General features: G+C 46.9%; 1 protein-coding gene across 1 annotated transcript in view; it reads right to left on the bottom strand.

Moving 5' to 3' along the window:
• The window catches only part of LOC138246998 (polycystin-1-like), a 521,270-nt gene extending 501,567 nt beyond the window's left edge, over positions 1-19,703 (bottom strand). Inside the window, exon 1 of the mRNA XM_069201747.1 lies at positions 18,117-19,703. Within this exon, the coding sequence (XP_069057848.1) occupies positions 18,117-18,685 (569 nt within the window). The 5' untranslated portion in view covers positions 18,686-19,703. The remainder of the gene's footprint in view (positions 1-18,116) is intronic.
• Between the last annotated feature and the right edge of the window lie 441 nt (positions 19,704-20,144).

The raw sequence follows: 20,144 nt of genomic DNA, 5'->3' as shown, positions 1-20,144 counted from the left end.
TTACAGAGTAGAAGACAGAATATGTCTAAGTCAGTTGGTCAGTACAGTCGCCCATCCCATATTAGAGATTGGACTCCCTAGGTCTGCGCTAGCATCAACCAAGGAGAACGAATTCGTATAGTCCTTGGTTCGTCAAGGAACCTGCCCCCTGCCGCGCGCCTGTAGACCTACGGAATTACAGTCAGTGGTTAACTTTCCGCTCTTTGCTATATTTCAGTCTTAAAATTCTGATTCCTGTCTAGAGGTTCAGAACTAATGTTAGCACTAGGGCGCATTTTAGGTGCATTGTATAAAACCCTCCTTAAAGCAACCCAGCGATATCCCAGAAAGACAACACATACACCACAGAGTGACACTCGAGAGACTTCCTAACAAGACACCCAGAATCATCGGGATCAGATACAACAGTACGATAATTAAAGGGACACACTAGCGCAGTAATACTCAAAGTACGGCCAGGGGCCGCGTGCGGCCCTACTGACAGTTACATGCGGCCTCCAGGTTAAGAGCAGCACTGTGCTGCTGTTTATTCGACTCAGCACTGGCACTAAAATTTTTAAAATAAACGGGCAACTATTTAATTGAAGTTAACGAAAAGGAGTAACTAGGGTGTTCTGGAACTCTTAACTTTAGAAACACCTTCATTATAAATGACATCTTGCAGCATAAATATAAAAGTATTATCTGTGTGAAATTCAAACAGTGCATTTCATTAACCTGCAGAACCGTTTTGCCTTAGTACACAACATTATATCACTGCATTGATAAGTATTTTTTAAAGTCATAGTTTCAAACATGAATTTAGAAACTTTCATCCCCTTCCATCCCCAACACCCTGACAACAATGTGAACTGTGAACTAAAAGGCAAGTGAGTTGTTATGTGAACTCTTTGGGAGGGCTGGGTTTCTATAAAACATGAACAACATTATGGTTTATTAAATCAGACACAGAAGGTTTTATACAGCATCCATCCTGAAGACATATTTCAAGGTACTTATGTGTGATGATGAAGGAAAACGAAAAAAGGAGGTAAAGTGAAATAAAACATTTGCCTAGGATCACACAATTTGGTTAAGTGGAGAAGCTGGGATTTATACCCAAGTCTCTGGTTTCACATTGGGCAATTCAGACGCTAGATATATATGCTTCACTTGCCCTACACACACTTTACCACTACCCCTCCCCACCCTACCTCCAGCCCTCCGACCCCACCATGCTGTCAGCAATGCGGCCCTCGCCCTCATCAAAGACTAAACAGTGCGGCCCCTGGGAAAATATTTGTGAGTACCCATGCACTAGCGAGACACCCCGGAGGGATATCCCACAGGTATCCCAGACAGACTCTGAAGGGCGAGGTACTGGACAGCCGTTCCAGAAGGACACCTCAGACAGACACTCCGGAGCGGTAACCCAGGGTGACATCTAGTGAGACCCCGACCTCCGGGGGTAAGCATGGCGGAGCTGCACCGCAGCTAGTGATTATCGAGGGCCTCCCAGAGAGGGAGATAACAATTCTCCACCATTGCCCGTTCCTTCTCTGACTTCTTGTGACCTGCAAACCCCTCCTCCCCTGACCATCTCACCATGGAGACCTGAGCGCTGAATAGGCCTCGGCCACCTGCCGCCCTCTCACAGTCAGCATTCCTGCACTACTCCGGGTCCTGACTACAGACTATTCATCTCCATGGAGACCTGTGTACCCCGGAACACAATGCATGCTGGAGAAAGGACACGGCTGCGGGGGCATGGGCAGCGAGGGAGAAGGGGGTTCACTGCCTGGGGCACATATGAGGGGAAGGAATGTTCTGCACGGTATAGAGGATCATATCCAGGAAATACTGCCGAGCACAGGGTCACACGCGCATGCTGCAAGGGGTCACGTGTGCGCGAGACAACACATAGCACGGGGCCACATCTGCACGAGACGTGGCTCAGGTTCACTTCTGCTCTAGACGCTCCACAGCACAGGGTCATATCTGCAAGAGATTCTCAAAGGATCGCATCTGCACGAAATGCAGCACAGCACAGGGCCACATCTGCACGAGATACTGCACAGGGTCAAATCTTCACGTAACGGTGCCCAGCACATGGCCACATCTTCAAAAGATGCTGGGACCATATAGTCATGAGATTCTGCACATGGCACATCTGCAAGAGCTACTGCACAGCACAGAGGCATACATGCATGAGATACTTGCGCGTGCATGGGGGTGGGCTGTAAGGCGGGGGTGAGAGATGAAGGGTTCTAGTCCCCTGACAGGGGACGGTCTGTGAGGGGCAGGAAGGCGCTGTACAGAACAAAAGGGTCATATCCAGGGGACTCTGTACTGCTTAGGGACACATCTGCATAGGGGCACATCTCCTCGGGCAAACTTCGCCATACAGGAGGACAGCTGAGGGAAGCGCAAATTGCACTGGAGAAGGGGGTACCCCTAGAAGCAGTGTGGTACTGCAACTAATGTGGAACAACACGGAAACAGAGTGACCTTGCACGGACCGGGAGGCTATAGAATAATACACTCATTAGCTGTCTTAGCAGTGCCATATGGCCCAGATTTGAGAGGCGTTGTATAGTGGAGACACTGAACTGTTCAAAGCACTGCACTCTGCACTGATACACCAGCGGGACAGAGAAGTACTGGTGGACAGCACTGCATATGAACACATCCCGCGGGGGCAGTGTGACACTGCTCTTCACGGGTGCAGTGAGAGGATTCGCTGCACACCGTCGCATCTGTAGCTGCAGTGAGATGATGCGCAGGGGGCACATTCGGTGGGCGTGGAGACACTGGCAAAGAAGGCACTGTATAGGTCTGGGCCTCGTGGTGTGATGGTGCAGCGACTGCAACTTCATTCCCACCTTCTCCGACTGACTTGCGCCAAAAGGACTGCCTCACTCGCTGACAACACTGCTACGTCACAATGCATTTTACCATTGACAACTTGCCTATTTCCTATCTTAGGGCCGGGCATAGCGCTGGTGGCGCTCTGTGCGGCAGTGTTTCTTGGCGCCCTCCAATGACCACCTCCGCAAAGGATTCCCTCACTACCACCCTTTAACAGAGCCCTCATAACCACTCTTCTCAGATGTATTTAATTAGATTTTTAGTGCCACTCATACTAGTGTATGTGTCAGAGCAATTTACATTGCACACACATTACAAACAGACAATCAATCATAGGTGTGTAAATCGGTGTATAAGAAATGTTACATAAGACAGAGGACTACAAGGTGTAGGGAGTCCCATGTCATCCATACTGGTACACTGTATTGTTTCAGTGCTTGGTCTGGAGAAGCACAAACTCAGAATTTAAAAGTTAACACTATGGTTGGGATTTTTCTTTTTTAATAAGAATTGATTTCTACCCAAAATAGCCCTTTTTGCAACTTTAGAATAATGAAAGATGGAGGAAAAACACAACTCTTTAATCTATCCCCTGCAGTATTCACGCAGTTCCTTGATATGACAGTTAATAGCTTACTGTTCTTTATTAGGGTTTTAATTTATAAACTGCAAGCACCAAAAGGACCTCTCTTACAAAAATAGTAACCACTGACCTACTTGTATTATATGCACTTAATTTGCATGGTACAGGTTCTTTGCAGCAGGCATATTAACTCTCTCTGCTACCTTAAAACTTCCACTAGAGAAAACTCCCTCTCGCTCTCTCTCTGGGCAGAACATTAATTCCCAGAGTTATCTTGACATATGCATTGTTGCCTGAAAACTGCTGGAGACAAGGAATGCTTCAGCAGGTGCTTTTAAAACCATAATACATTTGCAAACAGCACCCCGCCTGAAGTCAGCACCCGGTGTGGTGGCACCGCCTTAGAGCTGGCCATGTGCTAGATTACTGCATCACGTGCATCCAGGCAACAGAGCCCAATAAACAGTCACACTCTCAAGCACAGTCATCAGCTTACAACCCACACATTGCAAACAACTCAACCAGCAAACTGCTTTCATTATGCAGGTAAGCAAAAGTGGGCCTACCTATGGTTTTCTGTGGCATTATACAAAGGATAAAGTTGCCCATGCTGCACATTATAAGGATTTTGCAAGTCCCCAAGGAATTCCATAACCATGTAGAGGAATGAGGCCAAAGACTGGGTGCCATTATAAGGTTATAGAACTCGGAGATGATTGCAATATCCTTATCATGTACGTCGGGGTACTTTATCCATCTAACTATAATGTTACTTTAACTTTTGTTTTTTCCAGTGAATTGAATTTCTAAGGTTCTTTAAAAAACATATTTTAATCACATCTAACTGTAACTTTTACCTTTGGTGAGTATATAAATTCACTGAAAAAACAAAGGTTAAAGTAGCGTTATAGTTAGGTGGATGTGACAATCACAGCATTAATGTTTTGAACTAAAAAAACACAGAAATATCACCCGCAGCTGCGTCCTGTCCTTTAGGGCGGAGGGGTCATACCCCCCACCCACCTTTTGCCTCATATGAAGAGTGCCTGTCAGGCTTTGCAAAGGCCAGCCTTACCGACAATCTTCATGTTCAGTTCAGGCAGCCAGGAAACGAGAAATGCGTGATTTGAGCAGACTCCTGGCTGCCTGAGCTGAACTTTGCTGGACTGAAGAGGACACCGCTCCTATGGGCGTGACCTCCTGGGCTCAGCAAAGGTGCCTCAAGGCCGTCCCCTGGGTGACAAGGAAAGCGTCACCCATTGCCTCCGACCTGGGTGCTTCAGGTTTAAACCCTGAAGCGCCCAGGGCGAGTGTCAATCGGTGACACCTCATCACAGAGTGGGGTGGGGGTCAGAAGTCTCACTGACCCCATCCCACTCTGTGACGGAGTTGGAGCTGCTGCCTTTCCTCATTGGCCGTCCTAAGGTCAGCCAGAGAGGAAAGGCAGCAGTCCCAACCCTCCTGGGACCTCTGAGCTGAAGGTAAGTGTGTGTGTGTTTTTTATATGAATGTTTGGTGCGTGCATGTATGTATGAATGTTGATGAGTGTTGTGAATGGATGTGCGTGCACGTGTGAATGAATGCTCTTGCATGCATGTGTGTGAGTGTATTTCCCACCGGCCCCCTCCCTCCTAAAATTACCGCCCGCCACTGATCACCAGTTATAGTTAGCAATGCTAACTATAACTTGCACCACCACCATGCACTGCTTGTGACCTCACATATTACATCAATCAGGACATATTCTATGAAATCATTTATGATATAATTTATGACATCACTGACGACATCATTCATGAGTGTGTTAGTTTGATTTATAGTTTACATAGTGGCGTGTAGCTACCATGGTACTTTTCCATTTAATTCTGTATAGCCTGTGTCCGGCTAATGTGTATAAGTATTTACAAAACGCATGTGCTCCTAATAAATTATACCTGCGTACAGGTAGTGAACATGTTATAAATATTTGCAGGTGACAGTTGACAACTTGTGTTCAGCATGTTTCACACAAGCGTTTAAGCTCTAACGGCAAAGTTTGCAACATACTAAAAATCGTCACAGCATGACAGTTTTTATGTAATATAGAAAACTGTGTGCACCAGGTATTAAGCTATATACATGTGCTTCTTTTGCATTGTGAAGATGGTTCATCGGTAAGGATTTTACCACAGTATAAAGGCTGCAGGCAGTATAATCTTCAGTACCTTCAGATGTTTCTTATTTTAAGCGAATAGTGTATTTCATGCCAAGTGTTGCATAAAGTGTACACTGTTCTGATTGGATAGTTTAAAATTCTGTAGTATATTTCTCTTGAGAGTTTTAATGTCTGCAAATAGTGTGCTACGGAGTTAACTTTCTCCATTGAGTGAACATTGTTTCGAGTACCCACTTCTCTACTTATATCACAATAATTTAACAATGTAGGTTTGGTGGCTGTCAGGAGTTCAATACAGATAAAAACTGTCCACAGTAGGGCTTTCGCTTTGGAACAGACGTTCAATATTTTTAGGAACTTGGCTCTCTCTGAACAGCTGTATACAGATTAAGCACTGTAATTAATGAGAGTTTCCCATATATCTGTCATTGTTTGTTAATGTGAACTATGCCACCTGTGACATCTGTGGTATAGGGTCAGTGTTGCACATAACACAGGCTTGCTTCATCAAAGGGAGTTGTCCCTATGATGGCATTAATGATCCTTCATATTATTCTGAGCTATTTTGTACTTATTATTAGAACTCTAATGCAAACTAGTTTATAGAGTAATGTATACAAAAGAAGCCTGGATGATGTCATCAATGATGTCAGTTGAGCTGTCATCAGTGATGTCATAGAACATGTCATTGGTGATGTAATATGTGAGAGCATAAGCATGACCTCACATATTGCATGGCGGGGGCAAGTTATAGTTAGCACTGCTAACTATCACTGGTGAATGTCAGTGTTTTTTTTAGATCAAAACATTAATGTTGTCATTGACAAATTCACTTAACTATAACATTACTTTAACCTTTAACCACACAGCCCGTCTATATTTTTCAAAATTTCAGCCCTGGGAGTGGGCTCGGAGAGGTGTGCCATAGGTCCAATCCTTCCCATATATATGTTTGGCTCAGGGATGGGTTCTCTGGGGCCTCTGGAGGCTCAGGGGGGTAGGTGTGCTTCCTCCCTCTCCATACATAATATGTTTGGTCCCTGGGCTGGGCTCCCCATGACCTCAGATGACTGGGGGGCACATCTATTAGATATTACCATTTATTATCCAGATTCACGCCCTCTATCCAGACCACCCCCAAGATTCCTGTTCATGGCCCTTGAAATCCACAGCTTAAGGGCCACCCAATATCAAGCTAATCAACATCTAAACTGAAAACCTAGCCACCACCCAACAAACAGTTCCTAACACCCCACATTCACAACCTAGCCACCAGCCAGTAATCAGCTCAAACACTCCAGATTCGCAGCCTGACCAAACACCTTGCATTCTACTTCAGCTTCTTAGTGAATCTGAACAGATGTAGCTGCATATTTAAAAGGAACTGGCGCATCGTCTCTAATGCGCCAGTTTCCTTACGTCTCTCTGTGCCCCTCTAACGATGCCATGGTAGCACTGTATTTACAATACAGCTCACCATGGTGCACGTTACGACAATAACGTTGGAAGCTGTGACGCTATAAAGCGCGTTGCTGGACTAGCGCCAAAACTTTTGCCGCTAGTCCAGCAAAACACAGGGAGGCCCACAGGGTAATGCACTAGCGTCAATTTAATGCCTGCTCTGCACAGGTGTTAAAAAATGATGCAAGAATGGCACAGTGAAATCATGTAAATTTCGCTGTGCGATTTTTATGGGTCTCCCTTCAGGGGAACTCCCTGCTTGCATACATTATACCTGGCACAGGTATAATGTGGCACAAGCGGTTACAAAGTGGTGCAATGCTTGCATTGTGCCACTTTGTAAATATGAAACAGTGTGGGGGACTAGTTAGCACCACCTTAGCGTGAAAAAGAATGATGCTAAGGCAGCACTAGGGGCTTGTAAGTGTGCCCCGTAGTGACTTTGCCTTGTGAAAGTCGAACAAGGATATCGGAATAAGGGATTGAAGAAGTTCTTGCGTTAACTTACTATAACCCAACAACCTGACCTGTAATCACTCTATTTAAATGTTTCCCCTTTTGACTAGGTTAACAATACTGTACACAAATACCTAATAGATTATACATATTTTCGGCTTTTTTAGGACCATGCTCCTTGATTACATTTTTTGAAAAACCCAGATATAGGAAGTTACCATTGTCCAGGTTCGAGTGAGCCACAGAACTAATCAAAATCTGTCAGAATCTTTGTCAAACAGTATGGTTTTGTTGGTCAAAATCCAAGCATCAAAGTAATGAACTTAACTGGTTGTTTCTCTTGGGGAGTCCATTGATAAGGATTCATGCCTACAGAATGCACGGTTTGTGCACTATTTTTCTGGGGTAACTGTCCAATTACACAGTGGCTAGCAAGGTAAGATCAGCTTTTTGAACTTGGCTTTGGTCCTAATAGAAGAATATCTGTTTAGGTTCAATTTAGTTGCAGAGATTATTGCTCAATTAAGGTGAACTTGATCCAGGAACAAAATAAATGTTTACTATCAGCAGCTTGTCCGTAGTAGAGTCGTTGGGCCGGCATTAAAATTCTAATGGTGTCCATGGACAGCTTAAGATAAATGTTAGACTTAAGGTAATCAGTAATGGCAAATGGGCTCAGCATTTAACGAAGATTATAAACTTTTTTCACATGCATTCTGGAGACCTTATTAGGTTTTATTGCAAACATAAGGGTCTTTCTTGGGATGAAGGCCAAAAACCACATACAGCTAATTCCCTGTTGAGTATGTTCTGTGGCAGGCATCATACAACAAAAGTAGTAGAGATCACACAAAATCCTTTTACTGCCTGTCTCAAGCTTGCCCAGCTATAATACAGCCAGGGCAATGAGGTTAGATGTTAATATGATCTTTGTTTCTGCTGTACGCACTATAACACACAATTTTAAGAATCTTCTAAACCTTTAAATAGTAAAGATTCTGGTGAGTGTGCAATGATTCGTAATGTAGGGATCAAAAGTAGGGATCAAAACATCAATCTTTCGCATGTACACAGCATGCTATGACTGGTATGTTGTAGTTGGCAGCAGTCACAGATGTGTTTTGCTATGGGTCCTTAAACTCTAGAACTCATGTCAGCTGAGGATCTGATTTGCTATGTTGGGTATTTATAAAGTTAACCTAGGACGGATTCAAAGGGTTTATGGTGGGATAGGAGAGATGGCAAAAACATGGTCCAGGGAGGGAAAGGAAGAAAGAAGACAGAGGGATTGACAGAGGAGACTTATGGATGGAGACGTCTTTCATAAAAATACAGGAAAGGCCAACAGCAGGTCAACGTCCTCTGGCTAGCAGAAAGGCGGGAGCAGGAAAGCAAAGGGGGCAAGAGAGGAGAGTGCAGGAGAGACAAGCGAGAGAAAAAGGAAAGGGCTGGTGAGAGGAACTGGGGACTTGAAGTACCCTCTTCTAGAGTGGGCTTCTATCTCTCCTGGGTGGACTCCATAGAGTGGTAGCTTTACCATCCCTCTGAGGTTGCTCCACACACAAGAACGCCTATATACGCTCTCCTTCTCTCTGTCTTGAAAGTCTAGAAAAAAGTGGGTTATTTAAAAAAAGATTGTGTTTTCTCTCACCTAGTACGCCCACCATCTGTATTGTTGTCCCTTTTGACTGCCCCTAAGACCCCTCTCATGAGATCTGCTTTTTTATAATGTATTTTAACATTCAATCCAGAGCGACTGGAGGAAAATCTGAAGCTCGCCCCCAGCCCCCCAAATCTTAGTGACCAAGCTACGCCCCTGAAGGACCTGACTGAGTCTAGGAATGTAATATGGGCAGCTGCTAAGCGTTCTGCTGCTCTCATTAAGACTCTACTACGTGATGCAAAAATACTACGATGATAAAGCGATTTAATTCAAAATGGCCAAAGTGAAAACATCCTGCTCAGTGCACGGGTGATTTACACATTACAATGAGATAATACAAAGTATGGCGTGTGGGGCGCCAGTGTATCAATGTCTGTAGAGGGGAGTGAGTCGGTGTGACAACTATCTGTTTCAAAGGGAAGGGAGGCATAGCGAAAGTGTTATCCAGCAAGGGGAGTACTGGCAGGTGGTAGATTGACAGGGTGACAAACTGGGAGCATGTCGGTGTGGATGCATAGGTGTGAAGGTGGGTTTTGTCTGTGTACAGTTACCGGAGCAGGTGGCTAGGAGAGAGAGAGAGAGAGAGAGTATATATAGTGTGAGAGGGGGGAGGAAGGGTGTTTGTTGCCTGGGCTGTCAGTGCTGGTTGCGTGCGGGATGGTATTGTAGTGGTGGAGAAGTGTGGGGTCTGTGTGAGGCTGACAGTGCTATTTGTGTGAGTAATGGTTTGGTAGACCAGAGTGGGGTGTCTGTGTGTCAGCAGGGTGCCGGTGTATGGTGGATGTAATTGTGGGGGAGGGCAGGTTTTGCGGTGCCTGACTGAAAGGTGTTCTGGTGTCACTTCACTGTAGGCCACGTATACTAGTAGTGCAGGAGTGTTAATGTGAGACATGGCATGCTTTTGTAAAGACTGTTTGGGAGTGTCAGTGTGAAGATGTCATGGTGTTGGGATGTCGCGCCAGGCCACGGCATCATTGTGGGTGTTTGGGTGTGGTGAGTGGAGGTCTCTCAGCCTGAGGTGGCCGCGTCCTGCCCGGTTTTCACAGGTATGCGGCTCTCTTCCCTTCCTCTTACAGAGCTCTAAGGCCACGGTACATTTAGAGCTACCGCATTCCTTTCCCTGGCACCTCCTCAAGGCTCCACGTCTCCCCCGACATTCCACAGTGCGGCTTCCCGGGTCCGCCTGCCGCCCACCCGCCGTGGGAGAGGCACGGACAGGGGATGAACGCTCCTGACGGCACGGAGAGAAACGTGTATCCCGGAGACGGTACACAGGAGCAGCACCGCCCAGGGACACGAAGGAGAGACATCAAAGGGCGCCTCCAAGGCCTTCTAGAGGAACATCACCCAACACAGCAGCCAGAGGCACCGGTTAAAGGCCGGAGAGAGGCATTACATACAATTCATTCAAGCCACCGAGAGGCCCAACCTAAGGCAGGCGGAGGGAAACATCTAGGGACAGCGATATCACCCCGGGACATCGCCTGAAGGCAGAGGACTGCAGGTGCACGCGTAGGGTCAGTGCCCTGGAGCACCACTCAGCAATACTACCCAAACATGCTACTCAGAGGCAGTACACAGTGGCAACACCTACAAGAGTTCCCTAAGAGCACCCATGATGAGCACATGTGCATGATTAACGTGCAAGCTACCCACAGGAAATCACCCAGAGGCAGCACACATGAGTACCACTAGGGCCATCAGAGACTGTCTCCAGCCCTGAACTTTTCACCTACAAATTACTGTTTTCAGGTGTTTTAGGCTAACTAGCAAAGTAAGAGCAAAACAAGACCAAAACACCCAGCATGCAGTAGGTAATCACAGGGAAGTCAAGGACTTGAAGCAGTTTCTGTAACGGAGGTGGTTCTCCTAGATTCCACACAGCACAGCACCCTAGAACACCTGTAACAGGCAGCACCTAGGTGCATGAGCCACGGGCCTACCGGGGACGGAGCTTACACTTGAGGAAAAGATGCCAAAGATACGCAAGGAAATGGCACCAGTAAGAACGCTCGCTCAGGATCGCACACAGGAAGCACATTTCAGGGCAGCATCCACATGAACCAGCAACTGGCACCACCCATGGAAAGCAACCAGGATCACAAACAACAGCCACCTTCACACACTCACAGATATCGCTCCAGCGGCAAACAAATGAGGCAGCATTGTGGGGTAGTAGCAATGGACACAACCCAGGGATAACACTAAGGGGCAACAGGTACAGCCTAAAAGTAGCACTTAGAGAGAAGGGAGAACAAACAGTGACAGTACTTACAGTACGGATGCCAGGAAAGCCCACAGATAAGGCACACTAGGACCAACCACCTCCTAGTCCATCACCCACAGACCCTTCCACCACATGGGACCTGCATGCACAACTCTCACACACAGTTAGCTGGCATCATATAAGCCACTTTGACTTGGCATTTAAAACTACTTGCCAAGCTTTAAACTCCCCTTTTTCTACATATAAGTCACCCATAAGGTAGGCCCTAGGTAACCCATATGCTATGTAGGTAAAAGGCAGGAAATGTACTTATGTTTTTTACATGTCCTGGTAGTGAAAAACTCCTAAATTTGTTTTCCACTACTGTGAGGCCTACTCCTCTCATAGACTAGCATTATAACTGCCCTCGTATACTTTTGAATGGTAGATTTTGATCTGGAAGGAGTGCCCTGTCATGTTTAGAATGGCCAGAATGGTAATAGAAAATCCTGCTTACTGGTGAAGTTGGATTTAATATTACTATTTTAGAAATGTCACTTTTAGAAAGTGGGCTTTTCTCTACACTTACTGACATCTGTGTCTTACAGCCTGTCTCCAATCCATGTCAGGTCTGTGCTGGTTGACAGCTCCCCTTGTGCATTCTACCCAAACAGCCATAAACACAGGGCACTCAGTCACATCTGCATTTATCTGCATATTGAATGGCTCTCCCTGGGCAGAAAGGGTGGAGAGGCTCCCTCTTATGTTTAAAAGGCCATTAGCCTGCCCTCACACAAGGGGTGATAACCCCCACAGGGATTCTGGCAGACAGGACTGGGCTGAAAGGGGAACTTGTGCACTTTAAAACCACTCGTTGAAGATTTCCCCCCTTCAAAGGCATTTTTGGGTATATACACTGGGTTTCTGACACCACCAAATCAGACACTTCTGGATTCACGCCTGCACTCTGTCAGAGTAACTACCTGGCTTTCCAAAGGACTCATCTGACTGCTTTGCTGAAAAGGACTGCTGCCCTTCGTGTTGCCCTACTGCCCTGCTGGCCTTCGACCTTGCTAGAAGAGCTATGCCTTCCCCAAAAGTGCCCTCCAAGGGCTTGGTTTGAGCATGCCTCCTGTTCTGAAGTCTCAGGGCCACCAAAGGTTTCTCAACATCGTGATAGCCCCAGTTGGAGCTATTGAGTTTCTAAGCACTTGAGTAGAATTTAAGCTTTAAAAATTCATATAACATTGCTTGTGTACATTGGATTTTCATAGTTTTTACCTTATTGTTTTCAGATAAATATTATATTTTTTCTAAACTTGTGTGGTGTGTTTTTGTGGTGTTTTGACTGTGTTACTGTATGATGTATTGCACAAATATTTTACACATTGTCTTCTAAGTTTAGCCTGTCTGCTCTGTGCCAAGCTACCAGAGGGTGAGTACAGGATAATTTGGGTTGAGTTGTGCCTTACTCTGACTAGGATTGTGGTCCCTGCGTGGACAAGGGTGCATACTTCTGCAAACTAGAGACCCAAGTTCTAACAGACTTTGTTTATGTTGCCCCTACTGGTCCTCATATTGAGGCGACACCTTGGCCTACAACAATTTGGAATCTGGGTTTTGAGGCCCTTTGCTGAGCAGACTGCATTAGCAGAGTTAAATTGTGCCATCAAAGAAGAGTATTATGAAAAAGAGTCAGAAAATGAAATTTGCGTTGGAAGTGGTGACCTTAAAAGACACTCACAAAACACTGTTCGGTAAATAATATGAAATAAAAAAGGGCCAGAATTTTTGTTGCATCTTTAAGACAGCCCAGATGCTTGTACCTCTTCACTTTACAAACAAAACAACATGCATCAAGCATGTTATCATGACAGAAAAGTGAAAACAAGTAATGTGGAAGAGTAAGTAGTGAAGAACACTGTGCCTTAATGAGAGGCTGTACACACAAAGTGTAAACACTTCCTAAACAAAAAACATAAATTAGCAATTAAAATATCATCCTGTCAGCAATGAATATACATGAATGATGCACAGTAGGCCTCAATCTACATGCCACATCTGCAGTCTAACAGAAGGTCTACTTGATAGTTTGTTCACCAAAACTTATCATGGGAAAACAAACGGAACACTCTAGCCACCCTTAAAATGCCATGTTCCTCTAGCAAATACAAACCATGAAAATACATGAAAGCTGATAGAGGAATAAGCCTGACTCAAGGTCTATCCTCTCTCTCTGACCTTCTTATTGTACTTTCCTGCAAAAAATAAAAATGCGGTCTTATAGTCAGCTGTCTGTAGCTGGACCTAAGAAGCACTGGCAATGTTGACATATCTGGCTTGCATTGTGAAGTATGCCTTTCATACACATAAGTAGGCACAGGGTGGTGCCATTATTCAATGTATGTGAAATTGTGAAAAGGGAGATTAGGTGCAGAGTGTGTAACCATTCACGATATGCCATGTCCCTGTACTGATGACAGTAGCCCTTGCAGTGAGTCACACACTAAACAGAGAAGAGAATTAACAAATGAGTGAGAGGTGACAGAAGGAGAAAAAGAGAGAGAATTAACTTACTGTGACGAAAGAGAAGGAGAGAGCCAGAAGAGAGAAGACTAAGGGAAAAGCCAGTGAAGGCACGAGAAACCAAAACGTGGGAGAGTGGGAGGCAGAAGGAGTGCTATACAAGAGAAAGAGAGATAAGTAGAGGGAAGATAGTTAAAGAAAAAGGAAGAAAGAGGGAATAGATAAAATAGATGGAAGAATAAGAAAGCTATAGAGAGATAAGGCACTTAAGAAGAGAAAATAACAAAAGAGAAAAAAAAGAGTCAAAACTAGATGACAATGTGAAATGTTGAAATGTGAAAATTAGATGACAATGTGAGAGAGACTGGGGGTTAGTGAGAAAAAGGGAGATCTGAGGTGAGGAAGTGAGAGGGATGAAAAACTATTAGGATAAGGCATGAGATAGGTGAAAAGAGAGAAAAGTGTAAAGCAAGAGAGAGAGAAGAGTGAAGAAAGTGAGAGTTGAGAATGCGAGAGAGTCGGTGAGGGAACTGGAAGGATGAGCTGAGGAAGTTGTGAGTAAATAAAAGTGCAGAATGGAAGTGGAAGATAAGTGGGAGCAGAAATGTAATGCAGAAAAAAATTAAGGGAACAGAAATAGCAACAAAGGAGAAACTGTAAGTGTAAAATGATAAAAGGTAATAAGCGAGAGTGAGCTGTAAGGAAGCGAGATAAGAGAGAGAGACAAAGAAAATGATGCAGAAGAGTGAGTGTGCAACAGGCAAGAAAGACTGAGGAGTGCTGTGAGAAAAGTATGGTCATGAAATAAGAGGAAAGAGAGACTGGTAAACAAATATGAGGAAGAGAACAAAGAAGTGAGAGAAACAGAATGCAGCTAGAAAGATGGAAATAAGAAATGATGGAGATGAGATGTGGGAGGGATGCAAGAAGAAATGACAGGCCAGGGAGAAAGTGAGAGAGAAGTGGCAGAAAGAGAGAGTGTGAGATGAAATGGGATAGAGGAAAAAACAGAGTACATTGAAAGGGTGTTAGGATTGAAAAGATGATTATTTAACGTGTGTTGAATACAAACTTTATTTACACACACCTCATGTGAAGTCTCTTTTGTGGCGCTCAGTGTAGTGGTTGTGTGTTAGTACTGTGTGAATGCTTTACACATTGCCCCTGTGATAAGCCTGACTGCTCTGTGCCAAGCTACCCAAGGGTGAGCACAGGTTATACCGTGAGTGCAATCACTCACTCCTGACGGGAGTAGTAGGTTCTGCCTGGTTAGGGCCACCCTGCAGCTAACCAGAATGTACCACCTCCAACAGCGGGGATGCAAGAAGAAATGGCAGGCCAGGGAGAAAGTGAGAGAGGAGTGAGAGAAAGACAGTGTCAGGTGAAAAGTGTTAGGCTTCTGCATTCCCACCTAATCTGTGAACTCAAGCGACAAGTCAAGCTTTCCCTAAACTCATCCAAAGTAAAAGAAACTTAAATCCGTAGGGAGGGTTTTTCCATTTCATGGTCTGTGAGTCTGGAACTCTCCACCCGGACTTATCTCCGTGTTTTTGTAACCTTTTAAACAAGCGCTTAGAGACCTTCTGGGTAGGATGTGCCTTATAAATGGAAAGAATTAATCGATCAATTAAGAGACACGAAGAGCTCAAGGAGAGCGTGTGAGAGCAAGGCCCGCTGGGGGTGTTATGTGGTGGCACAAGCAGGGAGAGTGAGAAGAGAGTTCAAGGAAGAAGTACATGAGAAAGGTGAAGTGACAGCCACAGGAGAGTGATGGAGGAGTGAGAAAGACGAGTGCGCGTTGAGGAAGAAACTGGAAAACGAGAGAACGGGGAGTAAGAGAAACAGAAGAATGGTGACGATGGGAGAGAAAGGGCCCTGATGAGGATGTAAGAGAGAAGACAATGTGAGGATGAGCAAGGGAAGTCATTGGTCAGGATTTGAGAGAAACGAGAGTTTGGTGAGCAAGTAAGGGCACAGAGCAAGCGGTGTGAAAGGGAGGGGAGAGAGTGTGGTTGGACAGTGAAATGAACAGAGAGTGCAAAGAGAGATTGAAACAAGCATTGGCAAAGCACCAGGCCCTGGTTTAATATGCCAACAGGTGCAGTGTAAGCACATTACAGATTGATGAGAAAGGAAAGGCAGACTGTTTTGTTGGCTTCCTTGCTTTCAATGCAGTCCTGTTTTTGTTTCAATTTCAAATACAGACTAGCTAGCAAGAGAGCATTCATTATCGTCCTACTTGAGTTTGAAATAAAGGAAGGACTATCAGGAAAGTGTCCTTGCCACGTGACCTTCTTTTGACAAAGAAACAAAAAATGACAGTATTAAAAGCAAGGGAGTCTTCAGTGTAGACTGCCTTTCGTTTTCTATAAAAATAAAAATAAAATCTGGCCTCCGATTGGAGGGAAGGGCAAACAGCAAGAACAAGCATTTGCAATGCAGCAGGTCTTGCGTTTGCTCATGTTAGAGCTGATAGCGTTGTAAACTCCTAACCCGACTTTTCACCTATCGGGCAAAAGTGCATTTATATAAGTAACCCGGAAAAGTGCAATTAACTATGTAAAGCGCTCGACTTCTGCCAAGCGAGATCGCGCTCGTAAATTAGAGAAAAAGAAGTCCACGAGCCCGATGGAAAACAGCGAGCCTCGCATGTTTTCTGTACTTGGTCGCTGCGCTCTTGGAGGGCTAGCCACCGGAAAAGGCATGAGGTATGCCTGCCTTCGACTAATGAAAGCAAGCAGATTTTATTAGGCAAGCCCACAAACCAATAAAAAACACTGACGTGAAGTTGACAGGGCTCCGAGCCCTTTTCTGAACACTAAAGAGTCTCGATGAAATACGCATGCGCGAGCGCATGCAACGCAGGCTCGACCCTAAAAAGGAGTGCACCGGGGAGGTAGAGGCAGGCGGAATGAGCAGGGCACAGCGAAGTTGGGAAGATGGGGGTATATAGTGTGTGGTGAGTAACTGACTGAGAATAGGAAGATGATAGCAAGGAAACTGAAGTAAGTGGGGATATACAGAACACACATATTATCTTCTAGGGCCCCCAAATAAGAACCCTCAGTGTGGTAGGAAACGTGCAGGTGGGACTAGACTGCTACATTTGACTGACACCTGTGTTTTAAGACTGTAATACAACAGCAGAGAGAAGCAGTCGACAGATGTTAAGAGTCGGCGCAGAGGACAGTCACTTGAATTATGCAGAACTGGAGGCTCAAATTATGCGACAGGATGACTAAATTATGAGGCAAGGAAATGCACATTATGCAACAATAATCGGGTTCCTCTTCCTTTTAAAAACAACTCAGCAGAGCAGTATATTACACTTCATATTTGGTATTTATGTGCCTCGCTAAAAAAGTTTAGAATTTGAGACAATAGAAAAAGATTAAATATATTATTTGACTAAAGTCTGTGGCCCTTATTAAGAGTTTGGCGGCAAGAGTCTGACGGGCGGCAGAGGCCACTTGCCAAACTCTTTGGGTTGGAAAACCGCTACTCTGGTTTTACGCCTGCTGGCCCTATTATGAGTTTCCTGCTGGGCCAGCGGGAAACGCACCACAACATTGACGCCGACTCGTTATTGAGCCGGCGGCAATGTTGAGGTGCGTTGGATGTTTACTGGGGTAGTGCAGGGGCCACCCATCTCCGCCAGCCTTTGCATGGCTTTGGGACCACCATGCAAAAGTCGGCAGAGAGGGGAGTCATCATCCCCAGGGCAGCGCTGCCCTGACGGATTAAGACCATTGGCAATGCCATGCTGCCGACTGGCGGTGCCAGCGGTCTGACCGCGGCGGCTCCGCCAGGGTCATAATGTAGAGGGCAGGCTGCTGCTTTGGCTGCGGTCCGACCGCCACCGCGAGTCTGGCGGTTCCAGGACCACCAGACTCGTAATGAGTTTTGAAAAGACAATCTGTTAGGCAGGCAACAGTCCTCTGTCTGCTTCCAGCAGAGAGACGAGCGGGGAGCAGAGAGTGGTCGCTGGGGCCGGATTGGGGGTGCAGGGTGGGAGGTCAAGCCATAGATACTTTTATATATGTTGTCTTGTAAGTGTGTGTGTGTGTATATATATATGTTATGTCTGACCTGTCCCGATTTTTGATCCTCAAAATCTGGTCACCCTACACAAAGTGAGAAATAAAAGGGAAAGTGCAGCGCGATGTGGTCATGCAAGAGACGGTTCAAAGAGACATGGATGCCTTCTGCGGGTACTCACAGACTCACTGTACCAGGGGGGCACGACTCTCTCGTGGGTACCTCCATCAGTTCCACTCGCGAACAGTTGACGGTTGAGGAGCTGCAGACACAGCCAGATGGGCAAGGCTCGCCAGCCTGCCCTGCCTCTGGTGCCACTTCAGGCGAGACATCACACCCCGCAGCGCCACGGCATCCTGCAGGTGCCACCGGTAACACCTGCCCTCCGCTGGCACGCGCGGCCCCCGTGGCTCGGCTCTCGTGCAGGGCACCTGAGCGCGGGCTCCCGGGTAGTGCCCCCGCATGCCCTGGTGCTCCTGGGCCCGTGCTCACGGGAAGAGATAGCGGCCTACGAGTTCTTGCGCCTGGGTCCAGGCTCGGGGGCACTGCCCCCATGTATCCCGCTGCGAGAAGGTCTGCTGCCGCTTCTGGAGGGGTCTTGTCAGGTCTGGTCTCTTCACTTCTGCAGACGGCTCCAGGGAAGCTGATCACCAGCAAAACTAATATCAAATGTCTGGCACTTTGTCTCCCGCCTGGGCTCTGGAGACCCCTCAGAAAGACGGGTCTCTGTGCCGTACTGAGGCAGGACATTGTCAGGGCAGGGGTGCAGCGTAGGGGCCAACAGCAGAAGGACTATAGCATCCTGAACCCTTCCCACAATCCTCTCTTCTTTAACAAGGCCATCACCCTCTCTCCAGCCTGCCTGCAGCCGCCCCCTCTGCCCACTTGTATGCCACGGCCGGAGTTACCGTCTGTCCCTTTCAGTCTTGCATCACACTTTCAGTAATCACCCCACCCCCCACTCCCATGCCCTCACGAGTCTATTACCTACACCCTCTTTACTGCTTCCTAACCCTGGCCCTTACTACAGCCCTGGCCCCCAACAGGAGGGGATAGGGCAGGTGGTGGGTTGGAGAGAGCTCTAGCCCACCAGGTACCTGTAGAGTACCCGTATGGGAGCTCTTCCTCTGTACTGCCCCGTGTTACCCCTGTGCACCTGCACCTATAAAGGCCCTTTTATCATATCACGCTATCTGCTCCGACACCTATTCCTTGAATACATCGCCCCCCATGTCTATCCCTGTGTAGCACCCGTCTGGACTCACGTCCTCTGTCTCCGCTCCCTATTACCCTTGTGTCGCTGTACTGCGTCTCGCTAATTGCTCCACACCTCCCCCTGCCTCCTCCAGTCTCTGCCCCTGTATAGGACGCGTATGGGTGCACTTCCTATGCACCTCAATTTTATTCCCCCTCTGCATCTGCCCGTATCTAGCTATCTGCCCTGTGTAACTGCCCCAGGAAAGAGCCGCCGCTTTCTCTGCCCCTGTATGTTGCTCGTAGGAGCATGCTTCCTCTGCACCTGCCTTTATACCCCTGTGCACCTGCCCCTATAGCGGTCCCTGTATTATAGGTCGCTGTCTGCCCCCTGTACCTGCCACCGGAAGGAGCCGTCGCCTGTCTGCCCCGGAGGGACCGCCCGCAGGGTGGCGCTGATCCAGGAGCTGCAGCCCTGACCGCCTGGTCCTCTCTCGGGCAGGTACCGCTCTCGCTCTGGGAAGAGAGAAGCAACTGGTGCTCCCAGCCCGGCCCCAGTCCTGCCCCGGGGGAGGGTCCCAGCCGAGCCCTGGGGGAGGGTCGCTGCGCCCCCATCCCCCGTGTCCAGTGTGAGGGCAGCGGCGGCCAGACCAGCGTTAACACTTGTTGTCCGGCTTGTGTCTTGGCCTCTATGTTTACCCCGCTAAGACGCGTCGGTCCGTCTCTGGTTTTCTGTCAGGTTCCTCAGTCCATAACTTCAGGATCATGTTGTAATCACACAGGGCGCGAGAGGTCATCGGGGGAGCCGCTCAGGTTTCGTTCTGTGTAATTCGTTGTGAATGAATGCCTCGTTCTGTCATTCGCTGTCTTGTGATGCCGCGCTCTGTCATTCTTGTTTCTAAGGATGTCTCGCATCATCTAACCCCATCTTTCAGTTTGTATCGCTCTGTGTATGTATTAGTGTTGTTTCATCCTGTGTAACGTAGGTGCCCGGACCCGTCACTCTTCCCTCCCC

The sequence above is a fragment of the Pleurodeles waltl genome, chromosome 7 (assembly GCF_031143425.1).
Source record: "Pleurodeles waltl isolate 20211129_DDA chromosome 7, aPleWal1.hap1.20221129, whole genome shotgun sequence".
Lineage (NCBI taxonomy): Eukaryota > Metazoa > Chordata > Amphibia > Caudata > Salamandridae > Pleurodeles > Pleurodeles waltl.
Note: the sequence above shows the minus strand (reverse complement) of the source record. Positions and strands in the feature narration are given on the sequence as shown.